We start from the raw sequence: 21944 nt of genomic DNA, 5'->3' as shown, positions 1-21944 counted from the left end.
GTGAGCCCTCCATCGTTGGACTGCAAACAGAGCAAGTTCCACATTTGCGGTGTCCCTTGACTGGACTGAGGCCGAACAGGGTACTCTGTGTGTCTTTCTTAGTTGCCGGACGTGTAGAAGTGATCTACTGTCCTATGTTCCTATTCTTTTTGAGCGCGAACAATGGGAAACCGATGTCCGGGATAGCTTCTTCCACTAGATGCCAACTGTTGCGGATAATTTTTTGCACTGGATGCGTGTGGGGTCCAAAAGTGGATACACACACTATACGTTCAGTAGGTGTCTTGGACTTCTTTTGCAATAAATGCTCCCTTGGTGTCCATCTAGCTCTCTTCATGGAGTGTTTGAGGAGTTTGCATGGGTACCCTTTTTCCTGAAGTTTGTGGACCAATGCTTGTCCATGTATTTCAAAGTCTTGTATTCTTGAGCAGTTCCGTTTCACCCTGAGGAATTGACCATAGGGTAGATAGTTTTTAAGGCTTCTTGGATGGTAACTCCTGAAGTGCAGGGCATTGTTTTTATCAGTTTTCTTGAAAAAAAAGGAAGACATAACAGGGCTCGACAAATCATAAAAAATGCTCTAGACCTGCAGGTCTAGTAAACTACAAAATCTCCTCGACCTAACTTAAATGAACTTGACCTCAAACTCTGAAAACTGAGCAAATGTGACAAATGAACAAGATTTAAAAGCATTTTTATTGTTCATTTACTTTGTGAGCAATAAAGATGCCTTTAAATCTTCCTATCTTGTCACATTTCCTCTGCTTTCAGAGGCAGAGGTCAAGTGTCAAGTTTGTATTCCTACTCGCCAGAAAGGGCGAGTAGGACCTAAAAATAGCTCGTCCTTAATCAATCTCACTCGCAAATGCGAGCGGTCGAGTGAATTTGTGGAGCCCTGCATAAGTCCCTCCGCTGTAGATTTGATCTCCACATCTAAAAAAGATAGGGATTTTGAATCATACGTCAAGCTGAACTTGATATCTGGGTTTCGATTATTAAGACAGCTGTGAAATTCTTCTAAAGAATGAGGTGTACCATCCCAAATGCACCACACGTCATCAATATACCTTAGCCACTGCTTAATATGTGCCTTGTATGGGTGGTTGTTGTACACATATTTTTCTTCGTATTGAGCCATATACAGGACGGCCATTTCTGGCGCGAATGGGCATCCCATCGCTGTCCCCTTCACCTGAAAGAACAGCTCGTTCTCAAACATGAAGAAATTCTTTTTTAATGCTAATGATGCAAATTCAATAATTAGCTCTGTCGGACTCTATGTGGACGTGGTCTTTTATCGAGATAAGTTTCAATTGCGTCCAATCCATCTTGTTGGGGGATTTGCATATAAAGAGAGGCGACGTCCATTGTCACCAGGAGTTGCGACATTGGGTCAAACTGGAATCCCTCTACCTTATTGATGAATTCCATCGTGTCGTGCAGATACAATGGTACTTCTGTCATAAATGGTTTTAGAAACAAGTCTACAAACTTGAAGACTGGTTCAAGGGCTGAATCACAACCCGACACGATGGGACGGCCCGGAGGTGTCGAGGGATCTTTATGGACTTTCGGGAGAAAGTATAAATGGGGGACCAGGGGATGTCTTTTCACCAGGTATTTGGCTTCTTTTGGACCCAGCACTCCCTTGTCTTTTGCATCATTGACCACTCGTTATTTCTTGTATTATTTGAGTTGTTGGATCTTGTGCGATCCGCCGGTACCACTCCTGGTTGTAAACATGACTTCTACCTTCAACCTTATGTAGTTCTTTAGACCACAGAACTACTGCTCCTCCCTTGTCATCTGGTCTGATGACTGCATCTTGCTGATTTTTTAATACACTGATTGCTTCTTTTTGAGCTTTGGAGAGGTTGGTTGGAACAAAGGGGCGTTTCCTTTCCAAAACATTTAATGAAGACATCACCGACCGTTCAAAAGTAATGATGTTTTTCGACATGTTGTTATTGGGAGGACAGAAAGAGGATTTATTTCTTAGACCTGAAACCTCAGTCTGTGGTTGATTAGTATAGTCTTTGCCAGAAGTAGGACATGGTTGTCATTCCTTTTACTTTCAGATGCCTGCAACCTATTTTAGGCCTGCACCCCTTCGACGCCTTCCTCTGGAAGGAGAAATTCAATGTGCTCACCCAAGCGCAGGTCTTATCGGCTCTCTACCCTGGAGACTGGATGATGGCTTTTTGACCTGCAGGATGCTAGTTTCCATATTCCTGTCCTGTGGGCCCATCAGCGCTACCTGTGGTTTGTAGTGGTACAGGTATAGGAGAAGGTTCAGTTTGCTGTACTTCCCTTTGGTCTCACCGGTGCCCTTCGCATGTTCACGAAAGTGATCGTGGTCGAGGCTGCCTTCCTTCGGAGATCAGGGGTGCCAGTCTTCCCACACCTTGATGACTGGCTATTGCAGGTGAGCTTACCCCAGATGGGCATCATCCACCTCCAGACTACAGCAAACCGTCTATTAACTTTGGGGTTCTCTATCAATATGCCAAAGTCACACCTGACTCGTTCTCAGATCCTTCCCTTCATCAGTGCCATTCTGGACACGGTTCGGTGCATGCCTTTGCCCTGGGTAAGAGTTGAGGACATTCAGGCTATGATTCCGATCTTTCAGCCTCGGTCTTCGATTTGAACAAGGTTGACACTGAGGCTCCTGGGATTGTTGACCTCCTGCATTTTGATGTTCTGGCACAACAAGTGACATATGTGGGCTCTGCAATGGGACCAGAAGTCTTAGTGTGCCAATATCAAGAACACCTCTCTGGCCACGTCCAGATCATGGAGGAGACTGCAAAAGACCTGCAGTGGTGGTTACTGTACCATGCATCGCTTCTGAGTTGTGGCGTTTTTCTGGGAGAGGTGAAGCTCAGAGGCTTTTGCTCTCCAGTGTAGTGGTGGCTCCAAATCAGCATTCTGGAGCTGAGGGCCATCCGCTTGGTACTTAAAAGCCTGTGTTTCATCCGTGAAAGGGAGGGTGGTGCAGATGCTCCACAACCACACCACCGCCATGTAGTGCTACAGCACACCGAGAAGGGTGGGGTCACGGATCTTGTGCCAAGAGGCCTTGAGCCGGTGGAAGTGGCTGGACCACTAAAGAATTTTTTTTGTTGGTGAACTACCTGACAATATTGTAGAATGCAAGGGCAGACGAGCTTGGCACCTGTAGGATTACGAGTGGCAGTTGCACCCAGAGGTTGTGCAAGGTCTCTTCTGCGAATGTAGAGAACCTTGGCTTGATCTGTTCCCCTTTGTTGAAAACGTGCAGTTTGAGTTTCTAAGGCATCTCTCACTTGGAGATGCATTCTACCTTGAATAGAATTCTGGACTCCTGTATGTCTTTCCGCCAGTACCACTCCTGTCCCAAGTCCTCAAGGAGATCAGGACCGACCGGATTAAAGTCATCAAGTTGGTTCCAGATTGGGCATAGAGAGTACGGTATGAGGAACTGGGCCGAAAATCTGTCCTCTTATCACTGTCTCCCTGGCAGCAGGGCAGGGTTCTGTACCCAGTTCTTCGCAATATCCACCTTCATGCTTGGAGATTGGGAAGCGACAGTTGAACATCTTCGACCTTCCTCCAAAGAAGGTTTTCATCTTGACAGCCATCTATCCCTTGACAAAACAGTATACTCCTGCTGTTTGGCCAAGTTTGTGGTTTGGTGCAGCACACACTAAATTGACCACTTCAGGCCAAACAATCTTACCTTTTAATGTTTGTTTTGCCCCTAGCCCGGCAAGGCTATGCTCTGGGCACAGTTAAAGGGTACCTTTCGACCTTTTTTGAGGTTGTCGGATCAGCTTTTGTGTTTTGTCTCCAGTTGCTATGCATTTTTCTTTAAAAGGGTTCCAACATCTGTTTTCTCCCTCCCCTTTTCCATGCTACAGTATGACATGAATTTTGTCTTTACTTTCCTGATGTTTTCCAGCCTTCGAACCGCTTCAAAACTGCCCCTTGTGGCTTCGCACCCTCAAAACAGTGTTCCTTGTTGCCATTACATCGGCCCTGCTGTTGTTTGCGCTTGTAGCTCTGTGTCAACCCACTGTGTGCCATCTTTTCCCTCAAACAGACTGGTTCTGCAGACGCAAGCATCCTTTTTACCGAAAGTTGTGATACAGTTCCAAGTGGGTCAGACCATCACCCTGCCGAAGTTCTGTACTCCACCTTACCTCTCTGAGGAGGAGGAGACCAGAGAATCCATCGCTTGCACTCTAAAAGAGGTCTGAGCTTTTGTATAGATAGTACCAAAGAACAGCAGGTGCTCTCTGGAGCAAAGAAAGGCAGGGCTATGCAGAAGAGGACCATCTCCCACTGAATTGTGTTCTACAATAAGATCTGCTATGCAATGGCTAAAAAGCAGCCTCCGGAATGACTAAGTGCATATTCTACAAGGGTCAAAGCTGTTCCCGCTGCATTAGCACATGGAGTCCCTGTCCTAGACATTTTCCAGGCGACTATGTGGGCCGCCGTCCTATGTTCGTGAAGCACAATTATCTGGGTGGTCAGGTTTGCCGAGAGGGATATTTTGCCCACTAGGTCCTACAGAACTTTCTAGTTTGAGTCTAGTCATGGACCCAAATCCAAGTGCGTACTGCTTTAGTCCCTATCCAAAAGGTGAGGTATCTGCTGCAAGAAACCTCTATCAGAAGAATAAGTTACTTACGTTCAGTAATGCTCTTTCTGGTAGAGACTCTATCTAGCTGCAGATCCTCCCATCCCTCACATTCTGTGAATGTACTCTATCCATTAATAAGGTCCCAAGTTTAGAAATCTGCATCCCTTCAGTTTGCTTTGGAGCTCTGTGTCTGGGGGCGTAGACACTCTAGAAAAGGGATCTCCAACCTTTTCTGTAAGGAGAGCGCTTCTGTTCAGTGAAAATCGTTGTGAGCTACTAAAGACCAAGCATCTACTGCATTGTTACCAGACACCCCCTTGTCCAGCTTCATTGACTTTAAACCTAATGTCCATTGAGCCTGATACAATGGTTTGAACAAAATACTAGGGTTACTATAATAGGGCTGCCATGTGTTTCAGTGAGTGCATGGTCTGTGGGGATGTATGAACATGTGTGTGAATGAACAGGATATATGTGTATGGGTGACTGAGAGCCTGTGTCACATGTACTTGTGGTACAGGACAGACCTTTTGCCATATTTGGCACTGTTACATGTACAACACAAGCATACAACCATTATGAGGAGACATTTGTCAGACAAATGTTCTTCAAAAACGTTCACAATATGGAACATTTTTCTGCACTTGATGGAACATTTTAGTACACTTATCATTTCTCACATTTAATAAAATGGCTGTATTTTTCAGTTATAAATATGGCAGCGTGTCTACCAGACACTGGGAGGTAGAAGCCTGCTGTGTGTAAATGTGACACTTTGAAATGCGAAAAAATGTAATTGAAGAGATAACTTAGTTTATATGCTTTACTTAAAACTTGTTCTTTTCATTTTCTAAATGCCAAAGCGACTTTACAAACGGACATTTTACTCGCAGTGGCCTGTAGAATTGGTGCCATAAAATGAAAATACTGTCATTTGTTTAAATGTGAGGAATTAAAGTGAAGAAACATGCTTCATAAAGCATGAGGACTTTATGGCTTAATTTAAAGCGGAGAGTAACATTACAAGTTTACGTTTCTTGGAAACATTTTTTTTTAAGTGTCTCCCATTCTAAAGAAAATGACTGTATTTTTCAGTTATAAATATGGCACTGTGTCTGCCAGCCACTGGGAACAAGAAGCCTGCTGTTTGTAAATTTCCACACTTTGAAAAGGGAGAACATTTAAATGAAGAGTTAACTTAATCATTAAGTTAACTGGTCATTTAATTGTTCTCCCTTTTAAAAGCATTCAGAAACATCATTTTGTATTTATGCTCCAATACGAAGTTGAAAATTACTTTTAGTTAAGACTTAAATACCTCAGTGCTTCCGTTCTGAACCTCCTTGACCCACTTAGGTCATACATCTGAGTGAAGCACTGCTCGTTATCAGGCTCTGCTGTCTGAAGTCTGATGATAATGTAAAATAAACATAGCCTTTCCTTAACTGTAAAAGGAAAACACAACACTTAATTATTGCAGTTTTTAGATAAAAATTAACTCAAGGCTGGGAGCTACTCTGACGGTTTCTGCGAGCTACTAGTAGCTCGCGATCGACTGCTTGGAGACACCTGCTCTAGTAGAAAGCAACTAACGCCATTGCTCGAGAGTGGCACCAATAACGGCATGGCACGTCATTTCCAGAGCGGACCAACATTGGCAAGGATCCGCATGGTGCCACCTCCTGGTGTGTAGAGGTACTGCTGTAGAGTTTCTGAATGCAGTCTGATGCCTGGGAGTGTTCAAAAGGTGAGAATCTGCGACTAGATTGTCCATCAGAAAGAGCATTGCCAAAGGTCAATAACTTGTTCTTTAATAATGTTTTGCATGAGGAACTGCTGTCAAAATTACATTAGCAGTTTATGGGTGATCCTGAATTGCTGCAGTTAGACTTTTGTTGCCGATAGTTCTTGTTCTAGTTTGAATATATTTAATCAAGTCTGCCAAAGCTCATCTGCAATGCCGCTTAAAAGCATTCACGTTTTTTGAAGAACTACCACCTGTAATACCCAAGTCATACCTTGGCAGCTGGAATCAGCAAGTGGGGCAGAAAAGCCTAGCTTCCAGGCCTTTCATTTGTCTGTGTATTGTCCTTGTAGTACTTATTTCCCTTAAGCTGGAAAGTTGCCTGTGGAGTCCCCAGTAGCATAGGAAAATAAAGGGGCTTTGGTAGGACATTTATTTTCATGCTTCGTTGGAATACATGTTTTGGCTTATGAACTGCATGAGCTCAGCACAGGGAAAACAACGATCCAGCATTTTGGTAAAAGTATTTATTTATTTATAGCTTAAAAATATCTGTCTCGACCCATTCTCATGAAAAAGCTGCATGAAACAGATAAGGATAAGATTACTTCATCTTGTTGCACTGAATAATTTGGGCCTTCCTGACGGGGAATCTACCAAGTATGTTACTATGTTTTGAATCTTGGCCTGGAAAGCAGTTCCGGGACATAGAACTCTCAAAGTGGCAGGGGTTCATGCCTTGTCACTGAAGCCTTCTTTCCCTTGTTGAATGTATCTCTTGCACAAGGTTGTGGGCCCAATTACTATATCTGCCTCGAGGAAAAGCAGTGGACTAGTTGCAGTTAGACGTTTCTCATGCATGATTCTCTGGAACTCTTTCTTATATCTGGAGCGTGCAGGAGGTCCACTGAAGAAAAAATTAATTCTGATTTTAATGCTACAGACAAATCACTAGCACCTATTAGAAGTGGACATTTTGCTACATACCAGAACCGGAGTGAAGGGCATCTCTGTTGCACCTGGAGCACCTTGAAAACCATGTAACCTGTACTGAAGTTTTCGAAACTTTGGATCAAGAAACCAGAGTTATTGGACTCATAGATAAAGTTCAGGCCAACAGAACAGAATTGTAGGCCCTGGAGTAAGGAGACCAGATGTCAGGCCAGCTCCAAAAGACGCAAGGAGGCCGGCTTCATCTTTGTAGTTTTGCTTCTTGCCTTTCTTTTGGTACGACGTCAGAGGATGCATCTTGGCTGCACTTTAGGCACAATTAACCTCATGGAGCCTTTTAGCACCAGCTTCCAGACTTGCCCTGCTTGGAAATGCTCAACCTTCATGAAGGTTATTGGGTGCAAAGGTGACATTTTGACCCAGATGAACCTGCAACATTAACCCACCAGCATTCCACACTATGTAGATTTCGCAGGTTATCTGGGCCCTGCTCTTTCACAACCCACATACTATCATGTATTTTTACTTTTCTTTTTGTTTTGCTGAGTATTCTATTTTTGCCCGTTTTTTTTTGTTGCTTTAATCCCTATATCCAACCTTCTTCATCGTTGTGGCATTTTGTTCATTAAGCTGTTATGCCTATCCTATTAACTCATTTGAGTTTGCAATTTTAGGTGCTTTTCTTTGTTTTTGTTATTTGTTGCACATATACAACTTGCAAATCTGTGAGAAAAGATTTCCTGCTTGAGCCAAGCCACCTAGGGTGATACGGGGTTCATTAAACAAACCAGTTTACTTTTTTAAGTACCCGATTTATTAAGCCTTGCTTGAGCTCTGTCAAAGCTCACACCCAGAATATTACCTCTTTTCTCCCCAAGTTTTCACAATCTCATTTTTTACAGAATGTCTGAGCTTTATTTACAACCACTATTGATTCAATTTCTGCTGATTAATAAAACTTTCTTGAAAATGAAAAAGTATACATTTTCCAAAAGTAACAATCTACTAATTTTTAAGTAGGATAACTGGACCAAGCATCGATAGTGCCAACAAGTCTGGCCTGCTCATGTACAGTGCTACCATGTTCTAAAACAGGCAGAGTCTGTTATGTTTAGTTTACTGTTAATAGCAGCGAGAACCAAGGAAGAGTGCCTGAATGCTCTGATGTGATGGAACAAGAGCACAACCCAGAGTGCAGGTGAAGAGGAATGAAGATTGAGGTAGGGCATGTAGGGCTGATGCTCAAAGTGAGGTACTTAGGACAAACTGCCTTTTTGTACTATGGAAAGTGTCTTAAACAAGATCCTTTCATTCACTTTGGAGTAAGTCAAACTGATATTTAATAGAATCACACTGAGATTAATTAACTGATAAGCGGCTGCATTCTGTAAAAACCAAAGGCAACATAGGCTATTTAGGCAATGCTGTATTACTGCTATCTAAATGAGACGGATAGCTGCCTGAATCGCCACATTTTTTCCTTCAACTCGAAGGCAAGAAATACGTTTTATTAAGCTCGTCAAAGTGATCTCTTAGGTGAGTGGGTAAAAGCTAAGATGAGTATTGATAGTAGCTCCAAAGTTTTAGGTCACAATAACAAGGACTGGGGGTTGCTCAAAAGCTAGTGACTACCAAAATAAGGTCCCAATCCATGGTTGATTCTCTAGAACCAACACCCCTGTTTTTTTAAAATCTTGATTCAACTTCAAAAGGCTATTGGTCATCAAACATGCAATTGTAGCAACACATACCCAAGGTCTAAGGGGAGAGTCTACTATCACCTTGTCGAATCAGGAGTTGAGTATCAGCATAGGTAAAACGAGTAAATCCAATAGAACAAATTAAATCAACTAGGGGGTTAACTAAATGACAAATGACTCCACAAAGTACTTCATCATTCTTAATAAATCAGTGTTTTTTTACTTTAAAAAAGTAACAGTACTTTAACCCACTCACAAGTAAATGTGACATAAAATATATAAATAACATACATTTATAAATTATACTTTTACAAAATGAGCTCAACATGTAAAACTTGTATTTGTCACAGAGTTCTCAATGTAAACCCCTTACCTTTTACACTTGTCAGACACTTCACACTATAAATCCTCTTCCTAGTGCAATTGCCTAAGGGGGTCACAGCTTAAACCCTGACCCTCATGATATTGAGGCAGATGCTGACTCAGGGAGGTGTCCTGGGCTAAAAGCTGTGAACTTAGTAACACACAAGAAATCCAAGTACAACATACAACTAAATGCTAAGCACATAATTCCGATGATGACAAGACTTTAGGTGGGAATTCCAAATTGAAAACTGTCCTAAAAGGGCTTTGCAAAATAACCAGAGTGCAAAACATGTATGGAAAAGAAACATTACAGGTGGCAATTAACTTTGTAAATCTAGCCTGTTGTTGATACTTGGGAGCCCTATGTGACAAATAGCGCACCATGGGCTTACTGCCAATGCGTAAGCTTTTCACAGTTATCAGTGTTAGGCCTACAGGCGTTCTCAATTTGTCCTAGTATGGCTTACTGTCTTTGTCACCACATTTTAATAGTTGGAAGATAAAGCCTGTTTGCTTTAAATTGAACATACATAAACATGATCATGTAGCTTCTGTAAAGACCCATAAGACATTTGAGAATGAGACAAAGTACCCATTAACATGAACCTTAAACCTTCACGTGGAAATATAAGAATTATCAAGTGCCTGACCAAAAAAAGACACTTTTCACCCATTCTTAATGCGCTTGTCAGTGTTCACATTGTAAATCCCTTTCCTATTGTACTTGTCAGATAGTTGAAAATTTATATACTACATGTTCCTAGTGGGTTTGCAGTGTAGACACCTTCCCGTTGTATTTGACAGAGTAAACAACAAAAACCCTAATACCTTCTAATTGCATTTGTCAAAACATTTACCCAGAGGGTCCGACTCCCCCCTTTTCTCTCCAACCCCACTGACATCGTATGCGGAGTACCCCAAGGATCCTCGCTAAGCCCGACGCTCCTCAACATCTACATGTCCCCCATCGCTGCCATCGTTAAACAGACTCCGTTTCTAGGAAGGAATGAGAGATGTAGCAGCCTGGATGAAGGACAGCTGCCTAAAGCTCAACTGCGAGAAAACCGAGGTCCTCATCCTCGGACCCTGCACCTCCGCCTAGGACAACACCTAGTGGCCTTCCGCCCTCGGGAGCCCTCCCACCCCGACAGACCACACTCAGAACCTCGGCATAATCCTGGACTCCACAATCTCCATGAACCGCCAGAGCAACGCCGTCTCAACCGCCAGTTTCAACTGCCTCCGCATCCTCCGTAAGACCTACAAATGGATCCCCCCCCCCGACTGCAGAAAGACCGTCACCCACTCACTCATTACCATTAGACTCGACTACGGAAATGCCCTTTACGCCGAAATTAACAAAACTCTTCGATGCAAGCTCCAAACCATCCAGAACGCTGCCGCCAGGCTCGTCCTAGGTACACCGCGCCACGAGCATATGTCCCAGCACCTTCGAGATCCCCACTGGCCCCCCTTCGAGAAGAGTAACTTACAAGCTGCTCACCCACGCCTTCAAATCCCTCAACAACATCGGACCCAAATACTTCAACGACAGAGTACGTTTCCACGCACCCAAGAGGAACCTCCGCTCCGCCGACCTCGCCCTGGCAGAGATCCCCCGCATACACAGAAGCAGAACAGGCGGGAGAGCCTTCTCTTACATCGCAGTCAAAACCTGGAACGAGCTCCCGGGCAGCATCAGACGTTCCTCAACCCTCCACACCTTCAGGAAGGACCTCAAGACCTGACTTTTCAACTGATCCGGAGCTGCTTGTCCCCCCCACCCCCTTACACTCCCCTCCCCCCTCCCAGCGCCTTGAGACCCGCACGGGTGAGTAGCGTGCTTTACAAACCCCTGGTTGATTGATTGATTGAATGTTAAACACCATACTATTGCATTTGAGAAATCATCTTCAGAAGGACCTAGGGCATTCTGAAGTTATCGAGCACTTACTGTACAACTTCAAAGCCTTCAGTCTAGCGATCACCTCCACCGTAGACTCTCTTGCCCCCCAGAAGAAAGGTAAAGCAAAAAGCAGAGCTCCTGCCCCCTGGTTTAACGACTCTCTGAAATCCCTTAAACTAGCCTGCAGACAATCAGAGAGGAAATGGAGACAAGGCTACTCCGATTCGAATAAAGTAATCTGGAAAAACCATCTCCAAGCATATAAAACTGCCATTAATCAGAGCAAAGCCATCTATTTTTGCACTACGATCAGCAATGCCCCCAACAGCTCTAAAAGCATTTTTCAGATTCTCAAACACCTTACCCAACCTGACTGTGCCATAACATCTACCCCTCCCACACAAGCCCTCTGCGATAACCTTGCGCTATTGTTCAAAAACAAAATCGACACCATTATTCTTAATCTGAACTCCTCCCCTCCCCTAGGTGGTCTCATTACACCTAGAGCCTGTACTAGTGATCCCGCTTCGGTGCACTCAGATTCTCCTCTCACGGAAAAGCTGTGGGAGTTCCCCCCCATTCCAGAACCGGAATTTGAAAGGCTGGCACTTGGAATCACCTCCGGATCCCCTCTTGACCCGGTGCCTCCAAAAGTCTGGAAGAATTTTGGCACTGACCTCTTTGTCACCCTCTGCAGGATCTGCAATCAATCCTTACACTGTGGGCTTGTGCCATCCTCCTGGAAGGAGGCCCTTATCACCCCACTGTTAAAAAAACCTTCCTTGAACCCTGACTGTTTGTCCAATTACCGGCCTATATCCCTCCTGCCTTTCCCAGCAAAAATTGCAGAGCGCTGGGTAAGCACCTGTCTCTCCATTCATCTGGAGAAAAATCAGATCCTGGACGATTTTCAGTTTGGCTTTCGTCCTGCCCACGGGACTGAAACAGCTGTCCTGACAGCGCTGGAGGACCTTCGTATGCGGGCAGACAGGGGCCAGGCAGTAGCCTTGATCCTGTTGGACCTGTCTGCCGCTTTCGATACGGTCAACCATGGGATCCTGTTGGAGCGACTCCGGGCGGCTGGGGTAGACGGCACTGCCTTACTTTGGTTCCACTCCTTCCTACGGAACAGGAGACAGGCGGTGTCTCTCCCCCCGTATCAATCTACCTTCTCTCCTGTCCCCCACGGGGTGCCCCAGGGCTCCTCCATCAGCCCCATCCTTTTTAACGTGTACCTTAGACCTCTGATCACGTTGATAAAGGCACACGGGTTAAAAACTATCAACTATGCGGACGACACCCAACTCATCCTCTCTTGGGAGGGAGAAGACTCTACCCCCCTTTCAGCCTTTCACGACTGCTTAAGGGAGACGGCTGGGTGGCTGCACAATAACTCGCTGCAATTTAATTCTTCCAAAACGGAGGTTCTGTATTGTGCAGGAAGTCGCATTCCTCGGCAATTCCCCTGCGACTTTTGGCCCCCGGAAACAGCAGATAAACCTCGGCCAGTTACATCGATTCGCAATCTTGGGGCCACACTGAATGATAAAATGAACACTGAAACCCAAGTTGCTAAAACGGTGGGAACGTGCACAGCTCTCCTGCGCTCCCTGCGCAAAATTATGCCATTGCTACCCGCACAAGCTCGGGAGCAGATAGTCAGGTGCACCATCCTTAGTCGCCTGGACTACTGCAACGCGCTGTTACTTGAGTCCCCAGTTGCCCTGCTCGACCGACTTCAAAGAGTTCAGTCGGCCGCAGCCAAATTAGTTCTAGGCTGGACTAGGAGATCTTCGGCCTCAGCGGCCCTAGCTGAACTACACTGGCTCCCGCTTAAACAACGTGTGGCCTTCAAGTCCCTCTGCCTTGTTTTTAAAGCGCTCCACGGAGCTGGACCTAAACCTCTGCAGGCCATGTTCACATGGTATACCCCTTCCAGAGCTTTACGCTCAGCCTCAGCCCGTCTGGTGATTGTTCCTAAATATAACAAAGTCATGACGGGGGGCAGATCTTTCAGAGTCGCAGCGGCTAAACTGTGGAACAGTCTGCCTCCTGATATCCGTCAAATCTCACAGCTCCTCCCTTTCAGGAAACGCATTAAGACGTGGTTATTCCCTTAGAACATCCCCTCTTCCCTGCTCCTCGCTATCTGTTCCCCTGAGTTAAGAGTATTCACCAGCGCCAGGAAACCTGCAAGGTGTCAGCCGCGCTTTATAAATGTTTAAAATAATAAATAAATAATAATCAGTGGGGGTCTTTCTTCTCTAGGTCTTCATAACTCGATTCCTCAAACTGTCGAACAAGTTCCCCATTTATGCCTTGACTCTCGGGGTAATGAGGCTCAGCAGTTCAGGGCTAACTTGGAGAGGTGATGTAAGTTAAAATGTCCAGCTGTTGCTTCAGTAAAAAAATACTTTAAGTACTGTAATGAACACAGCTAAATACGGCACACAAAATTATAAGTTTATAGAAGGTTTCAAGGGAATTACAAATGGAAACCTCTTCTAAAATGGTTTTGCATGGATGGCAACAAACCCCACAAATTAAGTATCATTTGTAGTAGATCAAGAGTTTGCTGTGGTCAGTTTTAAGCCACTTGGTATTGCATTAGTCACAGGTCAAAATGCAAAACCCTTCTTTCGTATATGTATCAGTTCAAAAAGTAAACCATATTCCTAGTATACCATGCAAAGCCCCTTTCTACTCTATTTGACCTGGGTCTTCAATAACAATATCCCTATCCGGTATGAGCAATGAAAGTACTTACAGAGAATATCCAGAAGTGGGTGCCGAGACAATACTCCTCTCTTACTACTGCTTCTTATACCTCTTTTTCTGGGGATCCCACATACTCTGGCAAACAGTTGCCCTGTCACACCAGGCTTAAAACCCAACAAAACAGGGTTTGTTTGGGAGTGGGACGTAACCAGAAACTGAAACCTTGCTTGTGGTAATCTGTGAGCTTCCATATAACAAATTACCTGTCTACAGGCTTTAGCAGTGTAATAGCAATACACCCGTAGAAGCCTATTGACATATGGTTATCAAAATAAATAAGTCAGGACTCATCTTTCGTCTAACTTTTCATAATAAACTGATCAGACCCACACATGTAACATAATGTTTCCCACTGAACCTATCCAGCATAGTGCCTTGATCATTGGCTTGTCACCAAAACAAATTTGGGCCTACCGTATTGAGTGTGACCGTTGCAGACAAACCCTCATTTTCAGTGGAAGCACTTAACTTCTGCTATTCAAATCCTGTTGAGAGTAAGATCAACATATGGATAGAGCGATACTCCTACCAACTAGTGTTTGGTCCGGATGTGTGCAAGTTGTTTTTCTTCGAAGAATTATTTTGAGTCATAGGGTAGTGTGACTCCTCCTCTTGCAGGTAATGCTGATGGTCATCAACTCCATTGTTAGATTGTTTTCTTCTGCTGCCTGATTCAAACGTGTGCTATCATGCTCCGGTTCTACACCGTCGTGGTGCTGTGTTCAGTCTCTATATATTGTTTTTTCCCTTTGTCTCTACAGTCTCTGATTGACTTTGGCTCACTTGGGCCTGTGCCCTTAGGGGCCTCATTCCATCTCTCATCTGCGTCTTTCTACCATGTCTCGATGGTGGTGGCATGGATGACTATTTATTGCTGTCCTCACTGCCCCACGAAGCACCCTCGGATCAACCTCAATCAGTTTGTAATTTGTGTCTGTCTCCCGAACAAAATGAGATTACCTGCGAGGCTTGTCACTCCTTCTGTTCTAAGAAGACCCTTTGTTACCGTCAGGCTCGACGTCTCAAAATGTTCTGTAGGAGCGGAGACAAGACACCGGACCACTTAATATCTGAGAACATCGAGTGGGAACAGCACCCACAACCTTTGGCAGCAGATGAGGAACCATCTCCCCTGTTGATAGCTCCGGCCACCAAGTCATGGTAAGGGCAGCCATGCCCCTCCTTGTCTCTTGTAGTGCCATAGTGCCCTATTCCAGGTTACACATGGGTCCACTGCAGGAGTACTTGGATAACCAGTGGTCTCAAGCAGAGAGTCATAGGGACGATCTAGTGTTGATCAGCCGCCGCACTCGTCACTCTTTGCAGTGGTGGAACGCCAACAGCCTGTTGACTCGATTCTGCAGATGACCATTACAACTGACACCTCCCTTACGGAATGGGGTGAACACTTACAGCATCTGACTGTTCAAGACCAAGGGGAACCCAGACACCAGGGTCTCCACATCAGTTATCTGGAACTACTAGCAGTTCACCTTGCGTTGAAAGTTTCCTTCCTCACTTGATTAGGAAAGTAGTCCTCATCAAGACGGACAACATTACAGCCATGTATTAACTTCAAAATTAAGGGGGCACCATATCTCCCCAGCTCACACCTAGCCCAGAGCATGTGGGGGTGGGTTCTCCAGCACAAGATCCATCTATTAGAGGAGTTCAATTCCTGGAGTGGACAGCAACTTTTCCGACCTCAGCAGGTTGCGGCAACAGGTCCACAAGTGGGAACTCCACCGCAAGTTCTCCTCCAGTACTTCCAGCATTGGGGACTCCTGGAAATTAACCTGTTAGCCACCTTTGAAAACGCTACATGCTCAAACTTAGCCTTCAGGTTCTCACACCTATAGTCCAGCGGCAATGCACTATGGATGAGTTAGTCAGGAAAATTTGCCTACACATTTCCTCCTCTCCCACTACTTCCATTTGTGGTTCGGAGGCTTGGGCAGATGTCTCTTGCGCTCATCCTGGTGGCTCCCACCTGGGCACTCCAACCATAGTTCAACACACTCCTCGACCTATCGGCTCCCCAACAGGCCAGACATTCTCAAGTGGAACAATGAGGAAATCAGGCACTTGGACCCCACATCTCTCAATCTTGCGATCTGGCTCTTGAAGTCCTAGAATCAAGGTACTCTTATCTTTCACCCGAATGCATGAGCATTCTTAAAGAAGCATGCAGGCCTGTGCTGCTAAATGTAAGAGATTTGTCTACTATTGTCATTCAAAACACATTGACCCGGTAGCAGCCAAAGTGCACCTCCCCGTCTGGACCAAACACATGGAGCACCCATCTAGTTTCTAGCTCTTTCTTCGCCAGCCAGGCTAACAGTCTGCTGGCTTGCTCTCTGACATCATATACATTGTGCAGTGTTCTATGCATCAGTGCTTTTGCATTACCCTGTGCCAAGGCACTGTGTTCTTCCCTGAGGAGTGACAATTATTTAAGTGTAGTAGGGTCTGGATCCAGCTTACTTTATATCTCCCGTATTTGGGATTCTAAGGCACCATATGCTCATTTCCGCTTCTGTGCCACCAGATTCTGTGCTCTGTCTCGAAGGACTGTTTTGTAACCTCCCACAGTGTAATTTTAGAGGAGACTGTGCCCTCGTTTAAAAAATAATAAAGTTCAGTGTCTACCCTGAGGCCAATTGCCACCTTCCTGTCCTTTAGGTCCCAGGCATTTCATTTCCAGGAGAAGCCCTATCTCCCACCCCCATCCATTCGCAACCGCAAGGACGAGTGGTCTGATAAACCCCAAACCAAATAAGTTACCTCCAACTCCTCCCGTGCCTCTCCAGCGGGCGCTAAGATATAATCCAATCAGGAGAAAACCATGTTCCTAATGATAGTGTGCACCCAGACCTCGCCTCCAATTCCCAGGCAATGGAAGTACACCCCACTTCTTCTCCAGGACAATTTAACAATGTAGTCGATGACCATGCGCATTATCAGCAAGAGGAGGAATTAGACTACCTCGTGACTTGACAGACTTTCTTCAAGAAAAACACCTTGAACACATCTGGACCTAACACTAGATGGCAGGAGTATGCACAGCATGTGAATCTACAGCACTTCATGCCAGGAACAGATGCTTACTGGGTAAGTAGCATTTTCCTCTTTCGGTTTTGTTGAAATTATGCTTCATATCGGATTTAATTGTGAACTGCTTTGGAATTCAGGATCGTACATACTCAAGCCTTCCATTTGTAATCCAAAAATGCGTCCATGGTTGGTGTATTTTAAACTTTTCACCCAAACTTGACTTTCCTATTGATGTCTTTCAAATATGATTTTTTAATAAGAATTACTTTCTTGTTTTAAATGTTTCACTGTTTACTGATGCAAATGATCGTAGTAAAAATTAAGAGGGCATTCTGAGGCCCAAAGTAAAGGCTCACTTGAGTACCAGTCAGTGGCATAGCGAACAGCCTTGACTTCCTTTTTTCATACAGGGCTTATGAAAGTATTCAGACATTTACTAGTTAGAAATTCTTTTGTGTATGTGATATTCACACTGCAGGAAATAATTTTGAATCTTCACTTACTATTGAAAACGTAGTTAAGATTTTTGCTACATAAAATTTTAAATGTTCTCAAGGTCTACCCTGAAAATAGCACCAGTTTTCCCCAAATGTTTAAAACTTATTTTTCTTTAAAAACTATGAAACCTTCATGTGTGGATTTAGTGAGGGCTAAAATCTTTTTTGTTTCTTTTTTGTTTCTTATTGCAATGTTCAAATAATTTTCATTTTGTAGGGTACGTTTTTAAGACGAAGCATGGAATTATCCCGGCTTGGTCAAATTGTTAAGTCAGTCATTGTTCATTGTTTTGTTTTAGTGGACTTGATTACATATATAACGCGGTTCCAGTGGGATATGGCGAAATATCCAATAAAACAGTCCTTGAAAAATATTTCTGAAATAATTGCAAAGGTAAGGGAATGTCTTGTGTTTAAATGTTTACAAGTTAACTTCTATGTATATCCCCAGAGGCTTGTTGAATGTAACACAAATTCTTTCATTTGTCTTTGTATGCCTATGCTGTATTGGACTGTCCTCCATCACTGATAATAGTGAGAATATTTGATTTAATGGAGCAAACTTTGAATGCTCCAAATTAAAATTTTAGCCTGAACTTTGAAGGAGAAACTCTCTCATAAAAGAAAGACAACCTCTTTGACTTCTTTTGGACCTTTATTTTCTCACTTATTCAGATTCTGAGGAATAAGCAATGCAATTTAATTATTACTACAACGCTGTAACAGGTAACTGTGCTTACAGGGTTCTCAGTCAGTGAAAATATTTTTTTGAAGGGCATATTGGAGTAAATTTGGACTCTTTTGTCCTTTACAACATTGTACTTCGCTTTTCTCTAAAGTTAGTTAATAATAATTGTTTCTTTTTATTTTCCCTTTTGATTTTGTTTTCTACATACTTTTGAACTTGTATGTTTTTGTTATTTCTCTGTGACTACTAACTTATTATATTTATTTGATCCTAAAGCTTTTTGTAGGGTTTATTTGTGTTTTGCACTGCCAAGTTTTAATCAGCTACCTTCTTATACTCCAACCCTGACGGGTTACGTGGGAGACTGTGATTGCTAGAACAGGATGTCAGGATTCTATATGCTTGACTTCCAATACCACCATTTGATGCCAGACCATGGTCTTCCTTATAAGGTGTCTTTAAGTTCCGAATTGCAAAATTTATGAAACATACTTAACACCAGTGTTCCGTAAATAAATGGAAAATACAAATCTACCACACCACTTTTGGCGGTTCTCCTTGTATTGCTATTCTGATACCACAGTTTGCATTGATGTCTATTTTAGGCCTCGCAGACCTAGCACTGGAGCAAGCATGCGCTCCTCGCTCTGCGAGGCTTATTGTGATTGATAGGATTTCAGAAGGGGACTTGAAGCCCCGCCCATCATTCCCATTGTCTGGCGTCTTCATTTATGCTAAACGCTGGCCTCCGATTGAAAACAAGGCTTTTTTGTTGCCGCCCTGTCTCCTTCTTGGCCGGCCCATCCGGACTGGATTGTTTGCTTGTGGCGTGACATGGAGGGCTTTACCTGGTGGGTGAGCACTCTTTAGAAACTGAACACTGATGGGGACTATGGCGGATGCAGCGCTATGGGACACAGCGCTCTTTTTTAAAAAACATTTTTTTAACTTGCAGACTGAGCGCGGTGCCCACTTCAGGGACACCGCGCTTGGTTTATTTATTTATTTTTTTCTCCCGTGAATTATTATTTCCAGCCACTCTCGGCGTCTTCAAAAAGTAGGGCCGAAGCGGGCCACACAGGCAATCCATCTAGTTCGAAAACTGATGCCAGTAGCAGCTCCAGCTCGCCACTAGGAGCTGAGCACGAGCGTCAGCCAGGACCCGTGTGTTTGTCGAGCTTTTCACGTGCGGGGTTAAAGTGTTTGTTCGCTGTGTAGCGGATTCGTTTTATTATGTACTATTGTGTCTGTCGGGCGTCCGTCATCTGTACCAGTGGTTTAACATTTTAAACGGGCGCGTTTCATTTTTGTACCAAATATATATCTTGTGAACATATGTTTCTGAATGTGTTCACTGAGTGTGCGACGTGCAGCCCTCCTAAATGCCTGTTTAAGAGAGCTTTTCCAAATATTCGGGCTTTCGCCGCGCTTTAAGACCGCAGGATGGGATATGTCTTATAGTCATAGTATTGTACATTATGACAACAACTGGTTTGCTGCAGCTCATTTCTAAACACATTACATCCGCTTAAAGTTTCGCGTTTAACCATAGTGACCTGGAGATATTTGACTAAACACAGTGTCCCATTATAAAGAATGTGATGTAAGAGGCCTGCGTGTTCTTTTTATTTAGTTTGGGCGCTCTCAGCAATGTCCTAAAAAAAGGAAGACGTTCTGCAATTTTCCCAAGTGTTGAATGTTTTTGTTATTCAACACCTATCACTGCATCCCAGATACACTAAGGATTTTTTTTTAACAATTTGCACAGAAAGTAAAGCTGTTTGGAGACAAGTTATTGCTTTCATGCCACCGCATGAAATTGATACAGAATGAGTGTGGATGCTTTAATTGTGTGACCCTGGGGTCCCCCACCCCCTTCCCTTTATTGTAGGGCAATTCGAGCAGGCCTGTGAAGTCCATTCAGCAGTGGTCACTGACCTCGGAACCCGCCCTTTGAAAGCACCTCACATCTGGCAGCATGGGTAAAGGTTTTACCCCAGTAGTGTACATTTTACACACCCAAACATATCAATAAGCAACAGAAAAATTAACAATGCAAAGGGCCTCCCAGTGTGCAGCAACACACGGTGATCTGTTTTTAGTAATTTTTGTTCTGTAGTAGGGGATCTCTGTGTATAGTCATAATCTGTGAATAGTCCCGCCCATGTGCGGGGACCCCGGAGCAATCAAAATAGTCTCTTAAATCGTCTTCTTATGCAGTCCTGCATAGACACTTAAGAGAAAATAAAAGACAAATAATGCAGCCTGACCTTAACAAGGCTACATTGGCCAGCACTTCATCCTGAAGTGGAAAGGATAGCCAAATAATATCATTACATTTTACAGAGTTTCACCACACATAGAGAAACTCCCCTTCACAAAAATCCTTTGCATGATAGACAGGAAGGGTTGGACAGACAAGCCTCATAGGCTGCCATTATGTGTCAGGGATACTGTGCCTTTAAGGAACCCTCCAGAGACCCTCGGTATCCCATGATGCACAGCCAAAAGCAAGTTACTTTCAGTTATTTTTTCCAGCTCCTGTTAGCAGCACCCTGGAGCATTGAGCTCTACCTTTTTGGGTATATATTCAATTTTTGGAGATGGTTCAGTGAGATTTGTGTGTCACTCGACGTCTGGGGTCTTCCTCTTCCAGTTGCTGTCTTTTTTGACCAGTTTTGCCACCTCTATCTTGTCGAAGTGCCCGGAGTGTGGTGGAAAGAAGGCCAAGTCAGACCCCCACAGAGTGTGCATACTCTGTCTTCCTTCTACCCATGTACCTGACTCCTGTGATATTTTTCATTCTTTCTCCAGGAGGACCCTGCGTGACAGGTAGAGGATTCGTCTCCAAGGCCTGGAGAAGAGGAGACAGCAAGAAGCAGGTGGGACCTCAGGGCGTGGCGGGACTCTATCTTCATCCTCTACCCGTGCATCGGCCTCTGGGGGGCTCCCCAGTCAAGAACATGCCCGGAAACGACACCGGTACCGGTCGACGTCGAGGGCTTCGGCGTCGAGAGGTATGACTACCATCTGTTCCCTGTCGACCCAGGGCTCTGGGTCGAAGCGACGTCGACGTCGAGGGGTAGGACATCGAGACTTCGGACGAGGTTGACATCGAGGACTTCACCGGCATCGCCACAACATCGTAGTCATCCTGAGTCCCGAAGACGCAGGCGCTCGCCGTCAAGGCGACACCGCTGTTTGCCATCAACGTCGACATGAAGATCGCCGTAGAGGAGACCAGATCGACCTCAAGGAGGGCCACATCGAGGAGATCGGCATCGAGGAAGGAAAAGTCGACGTCGAAGAGGAAGTCGACGCCCCGGACGGGGTCTAGTGTGGTGAGCGTCTCCTCATCAGCGAGTTCCCGGTAGCGGCGGCGCCGGTGTTCTTCCTCAGAAGATCCTACCTCCAGAGCATCCTCTCCGAGGCCTGCTTGTAAGAAGAGGAGAGTACTTGGGTCTCCGGACTCTGAATACTCTAGGACCTACTTGCCCTTAAAGCCTAGGACACCTACTCATCCTCCTCCTCCTCCAACCGCCTCCTCCACCTCCACCTCCTCCTCCACTGCAGCCTCTACATCCGAGGCCTTTGATTCCGGCTCAGCCGCCTCCTCTTCCGCAGCAGCCT

General features: G+C 44.6%; 1 protein-coding gene across 2 annotated transcripts in view; it reads left to right on the top strand.

The window, feature by feature from the left end:
- ATP6V1C1 (ATPase H+ transporting V1 subunit C1) overlaps positions 1–21944 on the top strand; it is a 388190-nt gene that overhangs the window by 147551 nt on the left and 218695 nt on the right. For both annotated transcript variants that reach the window (XM_078686908.1, XM_078686909.1), the window contains exon 5: positions 17926–18020. In XM_078686908.1, the coding sequence (XP_078543034.1) occupies positions 17926–18020 (95 nt within the window). The remainder of the gene's footprint in view (positions 1–17925; positions 18021–21944) is intronic.

Source organism: Lissotriton helveticus, chromosome 4_1, assembly GCF_964261635.1.
Source record: "Lissotriton helveticus chromosome 4_1, aLisHel1.1, whole genome shotgun sequence".
Classification (NCBI taxonomy): domain Eukaryota; kingdom Metazoa; phylum Chordata; class Amphibia; order Caudata; family Salamandridae; genus Lissotriton; species Lissotriton helveticus.
The sequence above is the reverse complement of the archived record's forward strand: the minus strand, read 5'-3'. Positions and strand labels throughout refer to the sequence as shown.